The sequence below is a fragment of the Pezoporus occidentalis genome, unplaced genomic scaffold (assembly GCF_034315485.1).
Source record: "Pezoporus occidentalis ecotype Australia unplaced genomic scaffold, CSIRO_AGI_Poc_V1 ctg223, whole genome shotgun sequence".
In the NCBI taxonomy this organism is placed as follows: Eukaryota; Metazoa; Chordata; class Aves; order Psittaciformes; family Psittacidae; genus Pezoporus; species Pezoporus occidentalis.
In genome coordinates, this window is record NW_026914106.1 from 1,133,357 (window position 1) to 1,152,354 (window position 18,998).

Sequence of the window (18,998 nt, forward strand, 5' to 3'; positions counted from 1 at the left end):
GCAGGCTCGGCCGGGCTGGGGGCTGCGGGGGAGCCGTGCCTGCACGTCTGGGGGGCCGGGAGCTAATCCCTGTGGAATGCCGCGGGCAGGGGACAGGGGACGCCCGCGCCCCCCGGGCGCAGGCAGCGTTGGGTTTCAGGGCAGCTGCCGTGCTGGAGCAGCGACAGGGACAGATGGAGCAGGGCTGGCCCCAGCCTGCGCAGGCAGCCCTGCCCTGGCCATGGGCACTGCTGTCCCCTTGGATGGATCCTGCCCAGGGCTCTGTGTGTGCCCCATGGCGCAGGGTGGCCGGAGGCTCCCGCCATCCCCCAGCATTGCTCCCTGCACATCCAGGGCTCCGGAGACATTTCTGTCTGCTCGGGGCACCAGCCTGGCCTTGGTGCTTCGTCCCCACGGGCAGCACCCCGAGGGTCCCCTCTCCCGGCTGGGACACGCGTGGTGCCACCACGGGTGTTGTCCTTAGAGCTGGTGCTTGCCAAGCCCCCTGTCCTGGGGGTGCTGATCGGGGCCGGGGCAGGGGAGCCCCTAACTGCAGCCCCGACACCTCCCCAGGCACACATGAGCTGATGTCTGCGCCGCGGGGTGCAGCAATGGGGATGTGGGGGGTGCAGCGATGGGAATGTGGGGGGTGCAGCGATGGGGATGTGGAGGGTGCAGCAATGGGAATGTGGGGGGTGCAGCGATGGGGATGTGGGGGGTGCAGCGATGGGGATGTGGGGGGTGCAGCGATGGGGATGTGGGGGGTGCAGCGATGGGGATGTGGAGGGTGCAGCAATGGGGATGTGGAGGGTGCAGCAATGGGGATATGGGATGTGCAGGATCGGGGCCAGGGGATGGGCTGGCTTCCTGCAGCAGAAAATACCCGGAAGGCTGCCGGGGTCTGCGGGGGGGCCGGGGCTGGATGAGTCCCCTGCAGAGCATGGGGAGGGGTAAACCCTGCAGGCAGGAGCCCCGCAGCGTGCTATGGGGCTGCAGCAGGACCCCAGCCCCTCCGTGGGCAGGCGGGCGCTGCTGTGGGTGCTGTGTCCACGGGACTGGGGTGCAGCCATGCCTATGGCACGGAGCGGGGCTGGCGGTGCCTGGGGCTGCTGCAGTGGGGTGAGGAGCGGCGCCGGGCCGTGTTTGCAGAGCCCACACTTTGCCCCTCGCTGATGACTGTGGAGAGCTCTGCAAACACGGCTCAGCCCCGTGTCTGATATCGCCCCGCGGTCACCGGTGTGGTCACCGCACACCACCGGAGCTGGGGCCAGGCACTGCAGTGCTGCCCAGGCGGCTGGAGCCGGGTGCCTGTGGCCCTGGAGTGGATTGGGCATCATTCCCTTCAGGAATGACGATGGGGCGTGGGGCTGGGAGCTTGGCACATGCTCGAAGGTGTGTTTGCAAAGGGCTGGTTGATGGGGGTCGGGGGCATCACCACTGCCGGTCACGGCGCATCCACGCTTGCAGAAGGCACGTGCTGTGGCACCACTGCACACACTGGTGCTAGGGATGGAGACCCGGTGTCCCCACGGGCTGGCGGCGGCAGGGAGCGATCCCAGTGCTGCTCCCTTGGGGTGCCCCTCACCTGCCCCATGCGGGAAGCGAGCCCCACGCGAGGAGGGGGCTGTTTCGTGCCGGCCGCAGCCGTGTCCTCGCGTGCATTCCTGGGCCATGAGTTCATGGCTGCACGTGGGCCCGGCCGTGGCGCGGCGCGGGGGGACATGGGCCACGGCGGTGATGTCAGGGCACGGAGCCCGAGCCCATCCTGCTCCATCCACGGGGCCAGCGCCGGCGGAAGCGGTTCCGCATCCTCCGGGGACGGCGGCCGTGGGTCCCCAGCCCCGCGGGGCCTGGGTGGCAGCTGGCAGAGGAAGAAGGGCGGCTTTGTGGCAGCGGTGCCTGGTGCAGCGCCGGCCGGTCCCTCTGTGCATTGTGCATCCTGCGCCTGGCACCCGGCGGGGGAGCCCCCCAAAACCGGGGCAGCGGCAGGGCTTGTTGCGGGGACAGCCTTGCTCCCGAGGGCCGTGTCGGGGGGCACAGGGCTGCCCCAGGCTCTGCCGTTGACTGTTTGCTCTGCTCTGCTGTGTTCCAGGGAAGCCACCATCCCCGATGGGAGACAGCGTCGTCCCCCCCGCCTCGCCTGGGGGTGCCCTGCAGGGAGAGCGCACCCCCTCGCAGCGTGACCTGCCCGTCCCTGCAGCCGTGCTCCCCTCGGCGCAGCCCCTGTCTCCCATCCCTGCCACCATCACCCCTTCGGAAGAGCTCGTCTCAGCCGCCCCTGCAGCCCTGACCCCCCCCAAGCACCCCATCGGTGCCCCCACCGTGACACCCCCCTCCGGGAGCACCCCCCCGCAGCGTGACCACCCCATCCCTGCAGCCGCCACGCCACCAGGACAGCCCGGGTCCCCCAGCCCTGCAGCCCCCTCAGCAGAGAGTGCCTCCCCTCAGTCCCTGCCCAAGCCCCCCCCGCCCGTGACAGAGCCCCCCAAAGCAGAGGCATCACCCCCTGCCCCCAGCCAGCCCGTCCCCATCCACGCTGCTGCCCCTTGCCCAGCAGAGACCCTGCCCCACGGGAGCGAACCCCCGGCCCCAGCTGCCGGTGAAGGCCCCCCCCCCGATGCCAAGACCCCCGTGTGTGGCACAGCCGGGCCCTCGAAGGATGCCCCCCCCCGGAGCGACCGCCCCACCGCAGCTGCAGCCTCGCCAGCAAGTGCCGCCAGCCCCAGGCCCAAGCAAGGTGGGTGCTGGAGGGCTCAGGGGGGCTGTGGTGATGCTGGCACCCCATGGGAGCTGCTCTGATGGTGTCTCCCCACTGCAGATACCCAGAAAGCGCAGGCGAGGCACAAGCAGGCGAAGGAGCGGCGCGAGGAGCGAGCCAAGTACCTGGGTACGGGGCTGGGGAGTGGGGTGGGAAGCAGGGCTCCGGATCCCGGGTGTGTGCCGGGAGGGAAAGTGGATGGTGGAGGAAGGCAAGAGCTAAGGAGCTTTGCTGGGTCACGGGCAATCCCATTAACTGCAATGAGCTGAGCCCGGGCAGCGCTGCACCCCCAGCACATCGCCGTGTTGCTGCTGCTCCGCATGGTGCGGGTGCCCCTGGGTCCATGGGTGCCCCCGGGTCCATGGGTGCCGCCGGGTCCATGGGTGCCCCCCCCCGATCTGTGCATGTCCCCCCAGCGCAGCGCCCAGCTCTTCTGTGTGCAGGCGGCAGCAGCTCGGGGTGCCGGGCCCCTGCGCGGCGCATGGGGCCTCCTCGTCCCCGCGCTCTTTCCACCCTCATTCCCCCATTGTTCGCTCCGCGGGCTCCCGGCCTCCCTTTTGTCCTTGCCCAAACCCCTCCCTCGCCGGCCCCGCGATGCCGCCTGCCCCGCGTGCTCCGGGTGCTGCGGGCGCAGGCAGCGCTCAGCCCCACGCCACTGGCATGGGCACGGGTGCCCAGTGCGGGGATCAGCGGGGCTGCACCTCGGGTGTGACCCCGCCGCCACGGCTCCATCCTGCAGCCGCCAAGCGGGTGCTGTGGCTGGAGAAGGAGGAGAAGGCCAGGCTGCTGCGGGAGAAGCAGCTGGAGGAGCGCCGCAAGCGCCTGGAGGAGCAGCGGCTGAAGGCGGAGAAGCGCCGAGCGGTGCTGGAGGAGCGGCAGAGGCAGAAGCTGGAGAAGAACAAGGTGGGGATGGGGAATTGCGGGTGCGGTGGGGATGGGGACGGGGATGCGCTCCCCGGGCTCACCCAGTGGCTCCAGCAGCCACTTTGGGAGCTTCCCACTGTGCCAGTCCTCTGTGCATCCTTTATGGTGCAGAGCCTCTGTGGTACCCAGCTCTTTGGGCACTTCCCACCATGCCTGTCCTTCATGCATCCTTTATGGTGCAGAGCCTCTGTGGTACCCAGCTCTTTGGGCACTTCCCACCGTGCCTGTCCTCCATGCATCCTTTATGGAGCGGAGCCTCTGTGGTACCCAGCTCCTTAGGCACAACTTCCCACCATGCCCGTCCTCTGTGCATCCTTTATGGTGCAGAGCCTCTGTGGTACCCAGCTCTTTGGGCACTTCCCACCATGCCTGTCCTTCATGCATCCTTTATGGTGCAGCGCCTCTGTGGTACCCAGCTCTTTGGGCACTTCCCACCATGCCCGTCCTTCATGCATCCTTTATGGTGCAGAGCCTCTGTGGTACCCGGCTCCTTAGGCACCTCCCACCATGCCCATGTTTCATTCATCCTTTATGGTGCAGAGCCTCTGTGGTACCCAGCTCTCTGGGCACAGCTTCCCACCGTGCCCTCCATGCATCCTTTATGGAGCGGAGCCTCTGTGGTACCCAGCTCCTTAGGCACAGCTTCCCACCATGCCCATCTTTCATTCATCCTTTATGGTGCAGAGCCTCTGTGGTACCCAGCTCTTTGGGCACATGTGCCCTGGCTGGGCCAGGCATCACTTCCACATCTCCTCCAAGCATCCCATCATTGTGGTAGCCTCCCGGCATGTGGTAGCCTCTGCCCCATGTTCCAAGCCCTTGGCCTCACCCTGTCCTTCTCCCTCGGGCAGGAGCGCTACGAGGCAGCGATCCAGCGATCGGTCAAGAAGACGTGGGCAGAGATCCGGCAGCAGCGGTGGTCCTGGGCTGGAGCCCTGCACCACGGTTCTCCTGCACACAAGGATGGTGAGTGCCGGGCTGGGTGCGGGCACCGGGGCCCTGTGGCTCTGTGCCGGCTGGGCATGGCTCTGCAGTGCTCTGTGCAAGGAGGGTGAGACCCCAAACCCCAGCTCAGCCCCATGCTGCTGTGGGCCGTGCTGCTGTCACCCTGGGCTGTGCCAGGGCCTGATGGGGACCCTCGGTGTCCCTTGGCTTTTCCCTGTTGTCACAGGGTTGGGGTGAGCTGGAGGCTGTGCGTGGTCACTGTTGTGTGAGGGGATGTGCCTGTGGACAGCCCTGGCTGCCTGTGGGATGCTGTGGCTGTGCTGCCCGGGTCTCCAGCAGCCGGAGGAGCCAGGCATGGGCTGTGGAGCTGGGCGAGGCTGTGGCCATCTCTCACTGGGGGCTGTGCTGCAGCATGTCCCCTTGTTCCTGCCTGGCTGCGTTGTGCCCGGGTGTGCGTGGCTGTGCCATGCCCTGAGGTGGCTGCTGGAGGCTCAGCTGTGCCACTGCCCCATAGCCGACACTCAGCCCTTCCAGTGGGGTGTCTGGGGGACACTGCGTGGGGTTCGGCACCGGGGTTGGGCATGTGGAGGTCTCCCTTGTCCCTTGACTGCCAAGGGGACAGGGACATGCAGGTGGGTGCTGGCACTGCCTGATGTGTGCAAGGCATAGAGGGGAGCAGGATCTGCCCCACTGTGCCTGCCTGGCCAAGTTATGTGCACTGGCACCACATGTGTACAGTGCATGCCTGGCGCTGTGTGCCAGGCTGTGTGTACCAGTGCCATGTGTGTACAGGTGTTGTGTGCCGGGCTGTATGTACCGGCACCACATGTGTACAGGTGTCGTGTGCCGGGCTGTATGTACCGGCATCACATGTGTACAGGTGTTGTGTGCCGGGCTGTATGTACCGGAACCACATGTGTACAGGTGTTGTGTGCCAGGCTGTATGTACCGGCATCACATGTGTACAGGTGTTGTGTGCCGGGCTGTATGTACCGGCATCACATGTGTACAGGTGTTGTGTGCCGGGCTGCATGTACCGGCATCACATGTGTACAGGTGTTGTGTGCCGGGCTGTATGTACCAGCACCACATGTGTACAGGTGTTGTGTGCCGGGCTGTATGTACCGGCACCACATGTGTACAGGTGTCATGTGCCAGGCTGTATGTACCGGCACCACATGTGTACAGGTGTCATGTGCCGGGCTGTATGTACCGGCACCACATGTGTACAGGTGTTGTGTGCCGGGCTGTATGTACCAGCACCACGTGTGTACAGGTGTCATGTGCCGGGCTGTATGTACCGGCACCACATGTGTACAGGTGTCGTGTGCCGGGCTGTATGTACCGGCACCACATGTATACAAGTGTCGTGTGCCGGGCTGTATGTACCGGCATCACATGTGTACAGGTGTCGTGTGCCGGGCTGTATGTACCGGCATCACATGTGTACAGATGTTGTGTGCCGGGCTGTATGTACCGGCATCACATGTGTACAGGTGTTGTGTGCCGGGCTGTATGTACCGGCACCACGTGTGTACAGGTGTTGTGTGCCGGGCTGTATGTACTGGCATCACATGTGTACAGGTGTTGTGTGCCGGGCTGTATGTACCGGCATCACATGTGTACAGGTGTCGTGTGCCGGGCTGTATGTACCGGCATCACATGTGTACAGGTGTTGTGTGCCGGGCTGTATGTACCGGCATCACATGTGTACAGGTGTCGTGTGCCGGGCTGTATGTACCGGCACCACATGTGTACAGGTGTTGTGTGCCGGGCTGTATGTACCAGCACCACGTGTGTACAGGTGTTGTGTGCCGGGCTGTATGTACCGGCACCACATGTGTACAGGTGTTGTGTGCCGGGCTGTATGTACCGGCACCACATGTGTACAGGTGTTGTGTGCCAGGCTGTATGTACTGGCACCACGTGTGTACAGGTGTTGTGTGCCGGGCTGTATGTACCGGCACCACATGTGTACAGGTGTTGTGTGCCGGGCTGTATGTACCGGCATCACATGTGTACAGGTGTCGTGTGCCGGGCTGTATGTACCGGCATCACATGTGTACAGGTGTCGTGTGCCGGGCTGTATGTACCGGCATCACATGTGTACAGGTGTTGTGTGCCGGGCTGTATGTACCGGCACCACATGTGTACAGGTGTTGCGTTCCCAGCTGTGCCTGGCCAAGCTGAGTGTACAGGCGCTGTGTTCTGGTTGCGCCTGTCTGGGCTGCGTGTCCTGGTGCCGTGTGTCCGGCTGTGGCACACTCTGGGACAGGCCTCTGTGTCCATGGTGCAGTGCCTGGCACGCTCTGGCAAGGGGACACCTTCCCCTGCCTGCTCTCCCTGGGACATTCTCCAGCACTGTCACTCACCAGGGTCCTGCTGCCACCTGCACCAGCAGGGAGCTGCCCAGGCCATCTTCTCCAGAGGAGCCCAGTGGAGGTGGTGCCGGCCACCAGCACCCTCCTGGCACTGCCATAGTGACGCAGCACCGGTGTCAGCGCTCTCCTCTGTGTGTCTGGACCTGCTGCCCTCAACCCGCTCGCCCGGTGCTGCCAAGGTCCTTGGCCTCCCAGCTCCCAGGACTGCTCTTGGGGACACCCTTTTAGCAGGGCCCTGAAGCCACCCTGGCTCCCAAAGGATGAGATCCCTGCATGATCCCAGCATGACCCCCCTGGGGCTCGCGCAGGCACCGCACCATGCCGGATGCCAGTGCCATGTGTCGTGTTCCTGGACACCAGCATCTCCTGGTCCCACTCTCTGTGCTGCATCCTCCTGCCCCGGTGCCCCGGCACGGCCGTGCATGCTGCATGTGGGGGGCCCAGCCCCAGCCCCGGGACCTTAATGCCCTTGTGTCTTTTCCCTTCTCCAGGTGCGAGCCGGTGCTCGGTGTCCGCTGTAAACCTCCCCAAACACGTCGACTCTATAATCAACAAGCGGCTCTCCAAATCCTCCGCCACCCTCTGGAACTCTCCCAGTAGAAGTAAGAGCCCTTTGTGTTTGCCCCAGCGCAGCACTGGGGACCCCCGAGGCCAGGGTCCCCCCCGTCCCCAGGCCCTGCCTTGCAGCACGGTGCCCGCGGAGAGAGGAGAAGCCGTTTGCTGTTTGCAGGAGGAGGCTCCTTGAGGCTGTGTGCAGGCTGCGAGGAGGAGGAGGAGGAGGATGAGGAGGTGCTGGCAGCCCCGTGGGGCGCCAGGATGGGGACGGGAGCCCTGGCTCCCTGCCCCAGGGCAGCTCTGCTGGGTGCAGATGCAGCTGCACAGGGTCACCAGACCCTCCTTGGGGCTGGTGCCACCGCGTCGCCTGTCCCCAACAGGGGCTGGGTGCCCATGGGTGCGACGCTGCGTCGGGTGCTGCGAGGTCGTCCCGGCCCTTGCGAGCTGCCGGGGGCTGACTTCTGCGCCGGAGGGATGCGTCCAGCGCCGGCGCTGCTGTTGTGTTTCGGAGTTGCCTGGTGATGGCTGGTTATAAATAGCCCGAGCAGCTGACGCGCGCGGCTGCGGGCGCTGGTGACGCAGGCAGCTCCCAATGTCCCCGTGCAGGGGGGGCTCAGCCCAGGGACAGGCACCCAGGGGCTGTCAGCACCGCACGGGTAGGAGCAGCAGCTCCTTGGGCCGGTGCCGGACCTGGCGTCCAGTCCCGCTGCACCCATGGCTCTGTTTTCTCCCCTCCTGGCAGCAGGACCCCTAAGTGGGGCCCTGGTGGAAAGGGGCAGAGGGGCCTTGTCAATGCGGGTGCTTCCTGAGGTGTTTGGTGCTGATGATGCCCAGTGGATGCGTCCTGCTGGGCCAGTATCGTGGCTGGGGACCACTGTTCCTTGGGCGCCATGAGCCTGGCCTGGCTCCTGCAGCATGTTCGGTGACTTTGGCACAGCTCCCTTGGGGTGAGGGTGTGCTGGGGGCTTGATCACACCGGGATGGGGGCACAGGGAAGGGACACGTCAGCAAGGAAAGGGCCAGAGCGGACAGGGCTGCTCTCAGCAGGGTTGCACCCTGTGGGTACCGCTCGCTGTGGGTGCATGGTGGCTGGGGTGACCGTGGGGCAGGGGGGCACCGTCGTTGTCACGTAGCTGCGCCGTGCCGTGGGTGCTCAGGCACCCCCCGTACTCCTGCGCCCGCATGGCCCCTGGTCCTGCGCAGCCCAGAGCTTCGGGCACTCCCGGGGCTGTGCATGTGCCCCGGCCTTGCTGCAACCGCATGGCTGCTCCCTCGCAGCGGGCTGGGGCCGCTGCCTGTGGGCTCAGAGCTGTGCTAACGGCTCCTCTCCTTCCCCAGACCGGAGCTTGCAGCTTAGCCCATGGGAGAGCAGCATCGTGGACCGGCTGATGACACCCACCCTGTCCTTCCTCGCACGCAGCCGCAGCGCCGTGACGCTGGCTGGGAACGGCAAGGAGCAGGGTGAGTACCCGCGGCCACTGGGACAAGGGAGCCTGGTGACAGCGGCACCGGTGCCGAGTGCCTCCGTCCTGACGGGGTGCTTTCTCCTGCCCCCAGTGCCCGTGTGCCCCCGCTCGGCCTCCGCCAGCCCCCTCAGCCCCTGCCACAACCACCGCCTGCAGCACCGCTGCTGGGACAGGCGGAAGGGGACCACGGCCAGCCCCGACGTGACGCCGCGCCGCAGGACCGAGGCGTCGCCCGTGAGTGCCATCCCCTGCGGTGCCAGCGTGGCCGCGGGGCACAGCCTGGCTCCTCGTTGGGCCGGGCACCCGGTGCTGACGCTGTCTCTGTCTCTGCCCGACCGGAGCAGAAGAAGAAGGAAAAGAAGGAGAAGGATCGGGAGAACGCCAAGGAGCGCAGCGCCCTGTCCCGCGAGCGCAGCCTCAAGAAGCGGCAGACGCTGCCGGCGGCACAGCCCCGGCTCCTGCCCGCTGCCGACAGCAGGTAGGGACCCAGCACCACCGGCCCCTCGCCCCGCTGCCACGGGGGCAGCCCCAGCCCCGCTAACACCGTCTCTTGCTCCGTTTGCAGCCCCGGCCCCAAGAACCGTCCCTCGTCCCCTGCCACCCCCAAAACCCGTCCAGCGTCCCCCAGCCCGGCTCTCGGCTCTCCCCACAAGCCGCCCCTGCCCCGCAGCACCCACTCCTCTCCCAAGGTGCGGGCCAGGGCCCGGGAGGAGCGGGGGGAGCAGGAGAGCCAGGCGAAGATGCGGGACAAGAAGGAGGAGGAGCGGGGCCCGGCCCCCCCGGCCCTCCCCGAGCCCCCCAAGGCTCCCGCAGAGCCAGCAGCAGGTGGGTACCGGGTGGCTGGGGGGCAGCGGGGCTGGGGGGAGCAGGGGCAGCACTGATGCTGTGTGCACCCCACAGCCCCCCCGGCCCCTGCAGCCCCCAGCCCGGCTCCAGCCACCCCCCCGGGCAGACCCCCCGCCGGCACCACGGACCGGGAGGAGGCTGCGCGGCTGCTGGCGGAGAAGCGGCGCCAGGCGCGGGAGCAGCGGGAGCGGGAGGAGCGGGAGCGCCGGGAGCAGGAGGAGCAGCAGAGGTGGGTGCTGGCCCCATCCCCTGCGCCCCGCTCCCCCCCGCACCGTGCTGAGGGCCCCGTCCCCGCAGGCGGCTGCAGGAGGAGCGGGCGCAGCGGGCGGCCGAGGAGCAGGCGCGCAGGGAGGCCCTGGCGCGGCAGCGGGACGAGGAGCGGCGGCTGCAGGAGGAGCAGGAGGCCCAGGAGAGAGCACGGGCGGAGCGGGAGGAGACGGAGCGGCTGCAGAGACAGGTGTGGGGTGTGGGGATGGGGAGGAAGAGGTGGCATTGGGATGAAGGCAGGGATGGGTGATCAGGGGCTGGAGCAGCTCCCGTGTGGAGCCAGGCTGAGAACACTGGGGCTGTTCAGCCTGGAGAAGAGAAGCTGATGGAGACCTCAGAGCAGCTTCCAGTGCCTGAAGGGGGCTGCAAGGATGCTGGGGAGGGGCTCTTCATCAGGGACTGCAGTGACGGGACAAGGGGTGATGGGTTCAAACTGAAACAGGGGAAGTTAGGTTGGATATGAGGAAGAAATTCTTTGCTGTGAGGGTGCTGAGGCGCTGGCACAGGGTGCCCAGAGAAGTGCTGAATGCTCCATCCCTGGCAGTGTTCAAGGTCAGAGCCTTGGGTGACAGGGTCTAGTGTGAGGCATCCTTGCCTTAATGCCCAGGGTGGAGGAAGGGGACACAGGGCAGGGCTGTGCTGAGCTGCCTGGGCACCGTGTCCCCATTGTCCCTGCCCCATCCTATCCATCCCTGCCCTGTCTGATCCGTCCCTGCCCCCCCGCTGTGCCACAGAGGGAAGAGGCCGAGGCCAGAGCACGCGAAGAGGCTGAGCGGCAGCGGCTGGAGCGCGAGAAGCACTTCCAGCGTGAGGAGCAGGAGCGGCTGGAGAGGAAGAAGGTGAGGGCTGGGGACACAGCAGGGGCGTCCCTGCAAGGGTCCTGCCCAGCGCCCAGGGCGGGTCTGGCTGGTGAGGGCTGTGCATGAGCCCCTCTCTGCCCCGCAGCGCCTGGAGGAGATCATGAAGAGGACGCGCAAATCTGACGCAGCAGATGCCAAGGTGGGTGCTTGTCCCTTGTCCGGATGCACCTCGGGACACTGGGGACTCTGCGGAGCCCTCCTGCCCCGAGCCACCACTGCCCCTCACGGCTCTGCTCTCCCTGCAGAAGAAGGAGGACAAGAAGGTGGTGAATGGCAAAGCAGCCGAGCAGGACGATGTCCCCGGTGCGTGGCCCCTTCCCACACCCTGCTGCCCCTTGGGGTGCCTGCTCCTGTCCCAGCCATGCTCCTGGCCAGGGCTGTGGCTGAGCGGGGGCTCTGCTGACATCCCCAGGCCATGAGAAGCACGCGGGGCCCATGTCAAAGCAGGAGGAGCTCCCCGAGATGGAGACACCGAGCGCAGGGACTCCGGGGGGGCTGAAGGGCCTGGTGGGTGAAGGGCTGCAGCCAAGGTGAGCACAGGATGGGCTGAAGGGAGTGGGGGGCAGCAGGGTCCTGGCTGACCCCAGCTCCCCTGCCCCACAGCTCCCAAGCCAAGGAGGTGGCAGCCCCGGCCTCCCTGGTGAACGGCGTGCAGCCCGGCAAGCACGAGAACGGCTTCTCGGGCCCGGAGGGCTCCAAGGAGCTGCTGGAGCTCTCCCACCACAGCAGCAGCCCCGGCAGCATCATCCCCTTCAGTGACAAGGAGCCCTTCCTCAAGCAGGCCGTGGTCAAACCCCCCCAGGTCACAGGTGAGAGAGGGGAGGGTTGTGGGGCCGGGGCTGTGCTGTGGCCACCCCAAGCTCAACACCTCCCCTTTGTCCGCAGAGGTGCTGTGAGGCCGGGCCCTGGGATGTGTCCCCGCTGCGCCACGCAGCCGGACCTGTGGCTGTTGTCAGAAGAGAACACCTCGCTCCTGGTCCTGCCGTGCTGCGGGGGGGGGCCGGGCGCTGCGGACCCTCGCGAGGCGCTGCGGGGACGCCTGATTTCTCTCTTTGTTCTTTGTTCTTCTTTCAGTTTTGTTTCATTTTTTAAATATGCACCTTATCAGACACCCCCCCCACCCCCCCCGCCGGAGCCGCCCCAGACGTGTGCTGTAATAATGTAGTTATTTAACTTGCTGGGTACAATGTATGTGAATACTGTAAATAGAGCTCGGCCAGACACGGGGGATGCCGCCTGGCCCGGCCCTGCGTGGGGCAGGGGGGTTTGGGGTGCGCAGCTCAGGCAGGAAGGCTCAGCCCGGCCTGGGAAGAGTGTGTGTGTGGGGGGGGGGGATTGTTCCCCATGCCCACGTCCCCACGCATGCCCCCGGAGCACCCGCACCGGGCCCGGGCGGTGCCGCGCTGCTCTCCGTGCCGTTGTGACAGTGTTAATGCATCCAGACAACCTCTGCGAACAATAAAGTGGACAACTGCCCTCGCCTCGCCTCGCCTCGATGTCCTTGGGGGGGGGACCGCGCGGGTGGCCGGGCTCGGGGTGGGGCGGGTTAACCCCCGGCAGGGACCGCCCGCCCTGCACCCCCCCATTGCGGGGCAGCACCCGGGAACCGGCCGGCGCGGAGGGAGAGGAGCGGCCTCCAGCTCCGCCACCGCCGCCGCCATTTTCCGCCTCGGCGGAAGCCGCACCCTCCGCGTGGCGTGAGGAGCGGGGCGAGCGGTGACGTGCCCCCGTGCGCTGTGCCCCCTGGGAGTTGTAGTCCAGCTCCCGCTGGCAGCCAATGGGCACTCCGTGGGCATTGGACTACAGCTCCCGGCAGCCTCCAGGGCGGGCGGCGGGCGGGCGCGAAGCGGAAGTGCGTGAGAGGGAGGTGGAAGGCGCCTGGCTCCTGAGGAGGCCGCGGGCGGAGTGGGGCCCGGTGAGTACGGGTAGGCCCAGCCCGTCCCGTCCCTCCGCCGCCGGCTCTTCTCCTCCTCTCCCCTTCTCCTCCTCTCCCCTTCTCCCACCGAGCGCCCTCCGCGGCCGCTCATCACAGCCCGCCCGCGCTTTGCCCCCCCCCTTCCCCCGTCTCCTCCCGGGCCTCAGCGCTGCCCACCCTGCTCCCCCGTTGGCCGCCATGTGCCGGGCGCGGCCTGCGGTGCCCCCCCACCCCTCCGGGCGCGGCTCGATCGCTGCGCTCCCGGCGCCGCCCTCGCCTTGGCCTTGTGGCCGGGCCGGGCCTCACGCCGCGGCCTGTTCCGGGGACTCACCCCCCCCCCCCCCCCCCCCCCGGTCCAGCCCCTTCCCGCAGGTTCCCGCTCTCCGCCCGGGCCTCTGCACCCGTTCCTGGAGGTTCTTCGTTCGCTTCGGGCCGCCCCCAAGGGTTTCCTCTCGTCGCGGGGTCAGGGCTGTGTCCGCTGCCGGCGTCCTCCCTGAGCCCCGGCCGTCTGTGGTTCTCGCAGGGCGCGTGCAGCGGGACGGGTCCCTCCACTCGCGTTTCCCACTCTGCATCTTGTGTGGAAGTGGAGTTGGGCAGGACCTCGGGGGAGGCGGTGGAATGGGCTTTGCAGTGGCACAGAGGCACGCGTGAGCCCTGAGTCGTTTTCACCGAGCTCATGAGGGTTTGTTTTCTTAAGTGTTGCTGTTTAGGGGATTTGAATGCGTTTGAAGTCCCTATAAGTATAGTCCAGAGTCTCCACAAGGTAATTGTCGCTGTAATTGCCTCCCGAGTTACTTTCTGAGTGCATTTAAGTGCCAGAAGGTGACGCGATAAGTTTGGAATAAGCCGTGTATCGGCCTTGGGAGGCGCAGCTTAACTTCTGTTTCCTTGTGTGTGTGTGAGAGTGAGTGAGGATGCCCTAGACGTGGAGTGGGTGGTGGTGCGTGTGCCACAGCGTTTCCTTGGGACTAGGCAGAGGTGGGATACTCATTTCTTAAGTATACCATAATGTGGCAGATGCTGCGGCATAAGAACAGAGTTGTTCATTGAAATAATCTTGGAAAACCTTAGAAGTTGCCTTACAGCTGATGGGCAGCTGGAGAGCAGCCTTTATCCGCTGCGTCTGCAGCAGTGGCAGCACAGAGCTCCTATAAGAGGCTGCAGGGTCACATCAGCAAATGGGCGTTTTCAGGATGCTCTTTCCTAAGAGCTCAGACAATTAAATCATCCAGTTACTCTCTGCAAAGGGCCCTTGCAGTATTCCTTCCCGCTAGGAGCACAGGCAGGTGGTTATGTCAGTGGTTGTGGCATGGCCAACGTGACGTTTTGGGTGTGTTTTTAATGTGCCTTTTGTGTGGCTGCTGCCCTGGAGTGCTGTGGCTGAAGAGGAGATCTATTCCTTGGGTTCCTATTGCGTAACCTGCATTCATTTGAAAAGAGATGTTCCAGAGCTGAGCCTCTCAGGTCGCCTTTAAGGGAGCGTGTTGTAGAGACAGGGGAAAAAAGAGTGTTTAAGCACGACGGTGCTTTCTCCTGGAGCATTTGGCCCTCCATCCTCTTGCTCTGGCACTTTGTAGGTGCTCAGCTTATGGCTGACCTTGTGAGACAATCAAACAGCAGATAAGAGGATAAACTGATGCAGTTACTGCAGAGAGCTGTCTAAAACGCATGGATTTGTGACATGGGATCCTCTGTAGAGCCTGGGACCTTATGATTGTGTCTACATTCTGTTTAGAGCCTGCTGTATGGTTTTGTTTTATATCCTCTGCACTATGAATGTCTTGTTCGTGTTTTAGTGGGCACAGGGAGGGGCACACATGACAAGTTAGTTTGAAGCCTTTCAAACTTGGTTAAGCCTGAGGATGCTTTTCATTGTGGAACTGTGGTGTTCCCTTTGTAGTTGTATCACTGGCTCCCTAAAAGAACAGTGCCGTTTTGCCAGAAGCTTGATTATTTGTATTTTTTTAGCTCTCTGGCCTTTGTCTTTGCAAAATGACAACTTGCCATTCAGAACTTAAGAGTTTAAGCAGCTCCATAGCTGTTGAACTTTTTTCCATATCTGGAAAAGTTTACAGTATACTGAGCTGGATGTGCCAGTACAGTAACAGTAACATGGGGTTTAGGTCGTATGGTTTCCTCTGAATTTCAATGATACAGGGAGTTCTGTGTGGCAGGATTCCTGCTGTATATTTAGCCATACAGTTCAGGCCACAGGCATTGAAAGAGGGCAAAAACTGTTCTGGCTCCCTGGGGAGCTTGTGCAAGGTAATCCTGCAAGGCTGGGTAAACAGCTACGGGTAGGCACCAAGGTCTAACCTTGTGCATAACAGCTCTTATTTGTGCTTTGAGCTGACCCCTGTTCCTGGCCTGATAGACTCTGGTTCAGCAAACATTCCCCGGGAGCATGGCTTAAAATGGCTGTGTGGGTTTCTGTAATGGGTCCCAAGATGAGGAGAGGGTGTTAGGTTCAGCACAAGAACTCATCTTGTCTCCTCTGTTCCTGCTGGAGTCAAAGTGATGCCTGGGAGCAAGTAGGTGCCATTTTGTTTCTGGATGACAGGCTGGTTTGTGCCTCTAGAGTCTCTCTTGCCGTAAAGGAAAATATCTTTCCCCTCTTCCCAGTGAAATGAGAGTCTTGGCAGAGGCTAAACAGTGGAGGTAGTCACTGCTCTTGGGTTTGAGAAAGTGAAGAGGTCCTGCTTAATTTAGCTTTATCATGTCAGCGCTATGAATAGTAAAACCATGGGATTCCATTTCATGCCAGCTGGGAATGGTGTTTGCGCTGTTTCACTCCATGGTAACCGGAAGCTCTGGTGTCCATTAAAAGAAGGACTCATGCTGGCACCCAGAGGTGACACCCAGCCCTGCTGCGGGGGGCCTGGCGGGGGGGTGGTGGTGTGTGTGTCTGTGTCCTTTCCTAAGGAAGTTTTCATTCAGTGTGCTTTTTTCCTATCCTATATGCAAATACTTTGTACATCTCTCCCCTGTCCTCTGTTGCAGGAGAGCAGGGCCTCTTTGCAAAGCCCTGCTCGCAGCTACTACTCCTTTAATACAAGAGCAAACGGACTGCTCATAATTTCATCTCCAGATTTGTCACCCGGCCATTTTTAGCCTGCCATGATTTACAGTGTGAGCTGGCTGTACAAAGCCCCCCGAAGTCCCTGCTGTAACACCAGGGTTTGCACAGTCCTCCCTGCTGCTGCCTGCGTTTCACTTTTACCTTTGCTTGAGTGAAAGGAAGAAGGGAAAGCTTGGCAAGGAACCCCAGGGGTTTCTCTGCTCTGAGAGCACAGGTGATGGCTTGAGGGTGTGGGGGGTGTTGAGCTGAAATCCTGTTTTCAGGGGAATTAGGCTCTGTATTAATGATGTTAAGTTCACAGAAGGCTGCACACATGATAACTTGTGGGCATTGTGTACCTGATTATTTCAGGCCCTGTGTATCTGTGTAGATTATCACAGTTAGTTGCTCCTATAAGGCTGTGGATGAGATCGGTTTCCTGAGCTAAGGATCCTTGCATGCACTATCTGATTAGATTAAGTAATTTTGTCAGCCTTATTTTACTGGGAAGCGATGCTGGGATGAATGGCTAAAACCAGAATGCTTCCATATGCTTGTAAAATGGGAGGATTTGCCAGTATCTTGGTTGTCTTAAATTTGTTTTTTCTCTTTTTTTTACTTAGGTGAGAGTTCAGTTGCTTCTAATAAAGCAGATTCAGAAACATCATTGATGGGAGACTTATTCAAGGTATGTAAACACAGCACTGAAAACTGTTTGAATAAGATTATTCCATACATACGGGATTTCCATGGACAAGCACTTACCTCTGTTTCATAGCTCAGCAGAGTGTAGGGGTAGCCTGATCTGGTGGCTTGTGCTTACAATAGCTCTGTGATTTTTTAAATCTTTTAAAGAACTTTTAAGGTTATACCAAGTTATGGAAATAATTTTCCTTATTTTCCCCTGAGGTTACAGGATTCAAGTTAAGGTAGATAGAAATCAAGCACTGTCTTGAGAATAAACATGGGAATGATTTTACTTTTTGCAGCTTACAAATGCAACTTGCTGGAGTTTGTCTTCTCATAGGTTAAATGTGTGAGAAGCAGTAATTCTTTAGGACAGATTCAGTTTTGGCTGCAACTACACTGTGTATTTCAGAAGACATTCTAAAGGCCCCCAGCTTCAGTTGTTTTTTACATTATTTCCATGTTTTTGGAAGTGCATTGTGGGCACTGTAATAAAGGAGATGTTGGTGTGCAGAACAGAACCTGCTGGGTTCTTTGGAGAAAGATCTGATTTTTCTGTTTGTCTGTTCCCAGGTTGGATAGGTTTGAAAGCAAAAAGATGATGAAATAGGTTTTTGTTTTTTTTTTTTCTCTTGTTATTATGGATGTTTTTATTCTGTGTTTAACAGAAGATCCAAGTGCCCGACTTGTAACAAAACCATACAGGTTTCTAAGCAGCTTTTTATATTTGTATTCTCTGAGCTCCCTGTCACTAAGCTGAATGCCAACACAGGACATTTTAAGCTCAAAGATACAGAAAATACTTTTTTATCAGGTAAGTAGGATCAAAATTCAAGTCATCAGTTGGTGTCTAGAGCTGGCCAGACTCTTTGGGAAGGATTGTTGAGCACTGCATTCTGTACAATCAGTCCTTTTGGGAAGATCCTGTAGCTAGTCTTCCAACCCCTCTATGGAACCTGCTTCTAATCGGAACCCAGCACTGGACCTCAATATTAAACTTCTTTAGGGATTAATTTAATTGTGTGAAGGAAAATAATCTCAATTTTAAAAGCATACATACTACAGAGAAGTTGTAACTGCTGTTGACAAGTTAGTACCTCTCTTGCTGTGGCAGATTAATCAGAAGGTTGTTTCCCCACAGCGTGTTTGGCATGTCTTAAAATAGAACACACTGGTTTGGGTTTATTTAATTGTTTCTTTAGTTTTAGCAGTGTTGTCCAGGAAAAGTTTTGTTGAGGAGGCTGGTAGGTGTAGTTGTAGGCTTTAGTGGAACCTGTGTCGTCAATCTCCTGAAAACATACATTGGATACTTGATCTAGAAAGGGGAATTGTTCTGCTTTTTGTTACCCGAAGGAAATCTGAGCTGCTTGATGTAGAAATAGTATTTTAATTTTCAAGCCAATGGGCTGGCAATGGGAGCTATGCAGGTGGCTCTTTTTTCTTCCTCTGAAGTGCTCTTTTGCTATCAAGACCATTCAGGTTTGATCTTGCACCAGAAAATAGCTTGAAAAGGAAGAATTCAGTAGAAAGTGAGATAATTAGACTCTGATTTCTAAACTAGCAAAGCCACCATGTGCTTTTTGTACTCTACGTTACTGCTGGCGCTCCCAGTGTGCTCTGACATGTAGATAGCAGCAACTTTTCTGCCACTTCAAGTAAGTTCACAGCAAAACCTCTTGCAGCTGCAGTCCAAAGCTTGTTGGGAAATAGGTTTTACATAGCTGTCATGCGTGGCAAGGTTCATTTGTCATGCTTCTGGGCTGCTCTTTTAGAGCAGGAGCTTTAGTTCACTGCAGTGTATGGATGGTTGTCAAACTTCATGGATGTAGGAATACCCTGTTCAACTTTTAAGCTAATGTAGGAATTTGTGGTTATTTGATTTGCTTTTTGATAAAGGCAGTCGGTCTGGGACGTGCAAGGGGAGAGCAGGTGTCATGTGCCTTTGTGCTCACCATGGGTGGGTTGGAGCGAGGCAGGTTTTGGGACTTGCTCTGCATGAGCTGCCAGTGGCAGCCTCAACAGGTGCAAGTGCTGCTTGGGCTGCAATTCCTTCCAGGGAATTCATGTGTGCTATGAGAAATATCCTTGTGCAGGGGAAGAAGAACAGCTCTTCTCTTCTTTGCCAGATCCATGTCTAGAAAACAAAGCTCGCTCTGATTTGACACCGGTGTCCGGCTGCTCTTGCTAAATGTGTTATTAAGCCTGAGTGCAAGAGGAAGTGCTATGTTAGACCAGATTTATTGCATGTATTCTTTACGTGAGCCCAGTAGCTCACATTTGGCTTTTTTAACCATTTTTGCCATATTGGTGGTGTTTGGTGTTCAGGTAGCAGTTTGGTACTGGGCACAGTGCAACCT

At 60.5% G+C, this 18,998-nt stretch overlaps 3 protein-coding genes across 8 annotated transcripts in view; 2 read left to right on the forward strand and 1 right to left on the reverse strand.

Annotated features, from left to right (window-relative positions):
• TRAPPC3 (trafficking protein particle complex subunit 3) overlaps window positions 1-18,998 on the reverse strand; it is an 86,942-nt gene that overhangs the window by 19,414 nt on the left and 48,530 nt on the right. The window lies entirely within an intron of this gene.
• Window positions 1,557-12,457, forward strand: MAP7D1 (MAP7 domain containing 1). Of its 2 annotated transcripts, XM_062620748.1 has the most exons (18): window positions 1,557-1,806; window positions 2,072-2,716; window positions 2,798-2,866; window positions 3,477-3,640; window positions 4,513-4,627; window positions 7,479-7,589; window positions 8,881-9,003; window positions 9,100-9,242; window positions 9,353-9,486; window positions 9,574-9,833; window positions 9,909-10,083; window positions 10,152-10,311; window positions 10,856-10,960; window positions 11,067-11,120; window positions 11,227-11,284; window positions 11,394-11,511; window positions 11,585-11,790; window positions 11,867-12,457. In XM_062620748.1, exons 1-18 carry the CDS (start codon window positions 1,572-1,574, stop codon window positions 11,875-11,877), a joined length of 2,886 nt encoding a protein of 961 aa, XP_062476732.1. In that variant the 5' UTR covers window positions 1,557-1,571; the 3' UTR covers window positions 11,878-12,457. The 2 variants fall into 2 exon arrangements, with proteins under 2 accessions (XP_062476732.1, XP_062476734.1); XM_062620750.1 differs by lacking the exon at window positions 7,479-7,589.
• The window catches only part of THRAP3 (thyroid hormone receptor associated protein 3), a 29,641-nt gene continuing 23,441 nt past the window's right edge, over window positions 12,799-18,998 (forward strand). For 2 of the 4 annotated variants that reach the window (XR_009965213.1, XR_009965212.1), the window contains exons 1-2: window positions 12,799-12,896; window positions 16,578-16,642. The gene's annotated coding sequence lies outside the window, so the exon portion shown is untranslated. Of the gene's footprint in view, window positions 12,907-16,577; window positions 16,643-18,998 lie in introns of all 4 variants that reach the window. The other 2 variants (XM_062620751.1, XM_062620752.1) reach the window with 2 other exon arrangements.